Source organism: Sinocyclocheilus anshuiensis, unplaced genomic scaffold (genome assembly GCF_001515605.1).
Source record: "Sinocyclocheilus anshuiensis isolate Anshui unplaced genomic scaffold, SAMN03320099.WGS_v1.1 scaffold154, whole genome shotgun sequence".
Taxonomy (NCBI): domain Eukaryota; kingdom Metazoa; phylum Chordata; class Actinopteri; order Cypriniformes; family Cyprinidae; genus Sinocyclocheilus; species Sinocyclocheilus anshuiensis.
Genome location: NW_015546101.1, coordinates 1,197,837 through 1,203,351, shown reverse-complemented (window position 1 = coordinate 1,203,351; position 5,515 = coordinate 1,197,837). Strand labels below are relative to the sequence as shown.

At 38.0% G+C, this 5,515-nt stretch overlaps 2 protein-coding genes across 3 annotated transcripts in view; one reads left to right on the top strand and one right to left on the bottom strand.

The window, feature by feature from the left end:
• Positions 1 to 1,108, bottom strand: part of mcee (methylmalonyl CoA epimerase) — a 2,175-nt gene extending 1,067 nt beyond the window's left edge. Inside the window, exons 1-3 of one of the 2 annotated variants that reach the window (XM_016502082.1) lie at positions 1,047 to 1,108; positions 777 to 815; positions 213 to 559 (exon numbers count right to left, since the gene is read on the bottom strand). In XM_016502082.1, the coding sequence (XP_016357568.1) occupies positions 213 to 559; positions 777 to 804 (375 nt within the window). In that variant the 5' untranslated portion in view covers positions 805 to 815; positions 1,047 to 1,108. The remainder of the gene's footprint in view (positions 1 to 212; positions 560 to 776; positions 816 to 1,046) is intronic. The other variant, XM_016502083.1, reaches the window with a different exon arrangement.
• Positions 1,063 to 5,314, top strand: LOC107700437 (U3 small nucleolar ribonucleoprotein protein MPP10-like). The gene is given in 11 exon segments (XM_016502081.1): positions 1,063 to 1,164; positions 1,503 to 2,181; positions 2,448 to 2,638; positions 2,748 to 2,907; positions 3,117 to 3,258; positions 3,351 to 3,418; positions 3,659 to 3,796; positions 4,145 to 4,255; positions 4,500 to 4,607; positions 4,767 to 4,991; positions 5,088 to 5,314. Coding segments are annotated over 11 exon segments (2,049 nt in total). The 5' UTR covers positions 1,063 to 1,081; the 3' UTR covers positions 5,232 to 5,314.
• The last annotated feature ends 201 nt before the right edge of the window (positions 5,315 to 5,515 follow it).

Here is a 5,515-nt window from a genome sequence, read left to right as displayed (position 1 = left end):
ACAAAGAATCAGAATCTTCAAATTGTGTTTCATTAATTTAATAGGATAAAAAAAAAAAAGTTTTAAAAAGCAGCAGTGTCAAAATTACAGCAGAAACACTAGAAGAAACATCTTAGCCAGTATAGGGGGCCTTTGAATATTATGTTGGACATTGGGGGGTGGGGGTTCTAAAAAGGTTGAGAACTACCGATCTAACCTAATCTAATCTTTACCTCAATACAGATATGATGCATCCCCCCGGCTTTGTTCTTCTGCAGGAATCCTGCAATAGGGCTTTTCTCTCCCAGAGGGTGCAGAAGCTCTAATTTGGTGTTTCCCAGTTCCACAAACACAGTGTACACCCCATGCTCAGGGAGAGGCACAGTGGCGCTTACTTGAGCCCCCAGCACATCACGGTAGAGTGCTGTGGCTTTCTCTAGGTCTGGCACTGCGATAGCCACATGACTCAGCCTGCCTAACTTCCATAATGACCGAGGGACACCTTGACTAACGGGTACAGTCAGAGACAATGCCCTCACTGAAGGTAAGGTGTGCAATGCACACCTCGAGAGACCTGTAACTTCAAGAGAGATGAAATGGCAATATGGATGCATTAAATCCTGAACGATAATTACAACAAACATAGTCTATGATGGATTTTATTCACGACGGCTGTCAAGGAGTAAGTTGCATATAACTGCAACGTGTGCAATTAGAATAAAGCAGCTCTAAATGTTGCAAACGTTTAAAGGAAAAACTTAAAGACACTAAAACAATATCAATTTACTACATTTTACCTGCAACCTTCAGTAAAGAGGAAGCCATCTTTGCGGTCACTGAAAACAACCAAAACTTTATTTAAACAGCGCGAAACACGTGTTCAGTTACGTGTTTTGGTAATAGACGCATGTACATATTTTTCATAATATTTCCATTTAAAAAACAGGATTATGGTAGACTAAAAAACAGTAAATCGCTATATTAAGAAAGGTTAGGTTATAAGGTTATATGGAACCTTCTATGTGGAACGCAACATAGTGCATTTTGTTTCCGAGGGTTGTATTTACCAAGCGTACGCAGAAACCCATGTGAGAGTGCTGAGATGGCGAACGGAGATGGCAGCACGTTGGAGAGCTGCTTACAGTTACTAAACAGCAACACAGCACACCCGGAGCTATTTCTCAGGTTAGGTGCACATTAAATTATTTAACTATGTTGTTGTTAATTTAAAACAGAACGTTTTCTAACGTTAAAGAAGCTGAAACGCGTGTCGGGCCACACATGTGCAAAAGTCTCACTTTGTGGTTGCGAGTTTAATATAACGTTATGTGACATATACCTTTCTCTAAAATTTCGCTATTCATGTTTAATTTCTCTATTCATTTTCTATGGGAGTTTTGTTTTTAAACTAAATAAATATAATTAATGATAAAGATATGCAAATAGTAATATAATACTACTACATATGAGTGTGGGTAAAAAAAAAGTGACATTTCTCTTTTATGCTCTCAATCTTTATTCAGTGTCCAGGATGCTCTGGTAACAGACTTCAAAACACTTACCAAGACTCTTTACGATCTGCATAAAGCCCGTGAGCCTGCAGACTGCAAAGGAAGCCCACTGGAGCAGCTGGTCATCGAAAACTTTGATGAGGAGCAGATCTGGCAAGAGCTGGAGCTTCAGAACACTGCTTTACTGACCCACTTTGAGGAGGCAGTTGAGCAAGCTGTCACAGATGACACTATAACATTTCTTGAAGATCCAGAGGAAGAGAAGGAGGAGGAGGATGTTGATAATGGGGAAATTGCTAATAATTTGGAAGAGAGTGCAGAGGAAGATGAGGATGATGATGATAAGGACAAAGAGGAGGAAGTTAAGCAGAGGTTGACACCATCTGCAAGCAATGAGGACGATGACTTCTCTGGTGAAGACTCGGATTTGGACTTTGATGTAGATACATTTGAGAGAAAAAACAAACAGCAACAGTCAGCTGCCAAATTATCAAAGTCTAATAGGACTCCATCAGAAGTGGATGACAGGTTTTTTAAACTGTCATAAATGGAGGCTTTTTTGGATAACATGGATAAAAGAGAAGGAAAGGAGAGTGTAGAGGAGGACATAGACTACTTTCAGAATTTGCCATCTGATGAAGACGAGGAACTCCACTTTGATAAACCAGTAGGGCTGAAAAAACAGAGAAAGGTAATGGTGTAACAGACTTTTCCTGAGTCTTTATTTATTTTTTTAATTATTTTAATTTGTTGCATCCCCTGCATCACGTTTATGGACGCCCCAGGGTGTAAAACTTTGGGTCTAATATACAGAGGAATGCAGCATGATTGTGTAACACAGAAGTATCAAAATCAAAAATGCATTCTAAGTATTCCATTTTATTTCACATTTTTTATCTTTGTGTAAACATGAATTTAAACTGACTTCTCATGAAACTCTGTGTCTTTGTTTTACAGAAGAAAAGCTCCAGAGATATGAAATACAAAGATTTCTTTGCTCCAGTGGATGGAGAGCCTGAACAGACGGATCCAGATGAAGAGAAGGAACCAGAATCTAATGATGATTATGAGGGAGAAGAAGATGATGACAGTGAGCTGGAGGAGGAGGATGAAGAGGATATGAATGAGGAAGATTTTGATGTGGAGGAGTAAGTCATGAGGATGGATACCTGCTGTCCTCCATTGTTGTGTGTTAGCAGAATATAGTGTTACAGCATTTTCTTTCAGAGATCTAATGCATTTCACCTCTAAATTTAGGGATGGCACGGGTGATAGAGCAAGAAATGCTTTACGCAAGGTGACCTTTGACCTTCCTGATGACAGTGAGGGTGAGGATGTGGAAGATATTCTAGGTGGAAAAGCCAAAAACGTGCCTAAACCTGAGTCCAAGTCATCCTTTGAAAAGAGACAGGAAAAGGTATTTAATTATTTTTTTATTTTCGATTTGATTCAGTAATTTTAGTGCTTATTTCAGTTAGTTGTCAAGGCAACATTTATCATTTTCATTTAGCTTTTCATGTACTATTTATATTTCATTTCTTCTGTATTTCAGTTAACAAAATTTATTTATTTTTTTTCAAGTTTTAGTTGTCAATTATAAGCCTGCTTTGATGTGAATTGAAACAGATGGCAAAAAAGATTGAAGAACTGGAGAACGCTGCATTGTCCGAGAAGCCGTGGCAGCTGACAGGAGAGGTGAGCGCTCAGACTCGACCGGAGAACAGCATGCTGGAGGAGGATATAGCGTTTGACCAGGCCTCTAGGATGGGTGAGAGTTTCATGCTGATCTTCACAGCAAAAGGCTTAATGCTTTGAGAATCTTTATAGATTTGTTCATTACTTTGTTTCTCTCCTCCACAGCTCCAGCAATCACAGAGGAAACTACCTTACAGCTTGAGGAGATTATCAAACAAAGAATCAAAGATCAGGTTTGTTTAAACTTCATGTTCTGCATTTAATGTTCATCTTCTAATATTATGCTGTCTGTTTTGAAGTGACAAAGGCGAGTAAAGTAACTTTAAATCATTCATTAATCCATTTTGTGCAAATTGCCCATTGAATTGAATACCACAGTTTACCTAGGAATGTTTTTGAGTGTTTGTCAGCTTGATTCGTAAATATGGCCCAGTATACTTCACTTTTTTTGTTGTATTGTGGTTGTGTCTCAGGTGTGGGATGATGTGGTAAGGAAAGAGAAGCCTAAAGAGGAGGTGTTTGAGTATAAGAAGAGACTCACTCTGGACCATGAGAAGAGCAAACTGAGTCTTGCCGAAGTTTATGAGCAAGAATATATCAAACAGACACAGGTGAGTCCTGTACACAGCTGTGTCTCTCATAAATATATTTTAAAATGTAATTTATTCCTATGATGGCAAAACTGAATTTTCAACAACCATTACTCCAGTCTTCAGCGATGCGGATTTGATGCTGAAGAAATATTTCTTATCAATGTTGAAAACAGTTGTGCTGCATAATGTTTTTGTGGAAACTATACATTTTGTAAGGATTCTTTGATGAATATAAAGTTAAAAAAACAGCATATATTTGAAATAGAAACTTTTTTTAACATTATAAATGGCTTTACAGTTACTTTTGATCAAATGAATAATCCTTGCGAATATAAATATATAATATATATTTTTTGTGGGCTTCAGGAAAAGAAGGAAGAGGAAGAGAACCCAGCACATGTAGAAATCCAGAAACTCATGGACACACTCTTCCTTAAACTGGATGCGCTATCAAACTTCCACTTTACACCAAAACCAGTGAGTTAAATTCTCCTTATGGCTTGAGCCAGCTATAGTGTATTCCTGCATGTGTGACGTGGATAAAAAAATGATTTCAAGCTATGTACCTATAAAATGGAAAAAAACAACATTCAATTTAGCTGTTTATTAAAACTAAATATATTGGCCTAAACATGTAAAATGGATTCCTGTTCTGCTAAGTTCATCTCTCTGTACAGCATGTTCAGATGAGTCATTCTTCATGTGTTATTTCTCTGTTTAGCATATTCCTGAGGTGAAAGTGGTTTCCAACTTGCCTTCTATTACTATGGAGGAAGTGGCTCCAGTCAATGCCAGTGACGCCACACTGCTGGCTCCAGAGGAGATTAAGGTTTGTGTGGCCTGCTCGCATCACTTCCAGTTTATCAGAAAACCTCACTTTTAAGTGTTTACGAAAGAGTTTGCTTTGTAGTATTTGAGTGAAACATTTGCACAAATTAGATCTCAGAATCTTCATTAGATTTCAATGCATTCTATTCCCTTATCTCAGGAGAAGAATAAGGCAGGAGACATACTCGGAGACACAGAAAAAACCACTACAGATAAGAAACGAGAGAGACGGAAGAAGAAGAAACTGAAGCATCTGAAGATTAAAGAGCGGGAGAAGAGACAGAAACGCAAAGAGGAGATGAAAGGAGACCAGAAGAAGAGTAAAACTGAGGTTGAACAGACTCTCAAGAAACTTACTAAAGGAGGAAAAGCCAAAATACTCACGGTCAGTAACCAAGTCAAATGCAGTATTAATGAATCCAATTACATTATTGTAGTTTTGTTTGTGTATAATATTCTCTCCCCCTGTACATTCTGACAGAATGATGGCATGGATAAGGCTCTGCGTTCCTCTCAAGCCTTCTTCTCCCAATTACAAGACCAAGTCAAGAGCCAAATCAAGGGCTCGAAGGACCAGACGGCAAAGAAACAAAAACAGATTTCTGTAAACAAGCTTAAGTTGTAATGTTGACTTGTGTCAAAAGCAATATGTACAGTTATTAGTTTTAGGAGAAATCGAATTGTATCCTGTCATTTTTATTCAAATACAGATTTCTTTTTTCCTGTATATTTGTGTCTTTTATATCAGTTTTTTACACTTGGCATTAACATGTGATCACCATGATATGATCAAGCAGATCGGATCATCAGTCAATCAGAACTGTTTACACTTGGCAACATCAACTGATTTTCTATCTGGATAACCGATCGGATCTGTCTTTCCCGCGCAATATTTAAATATGTCTGCAG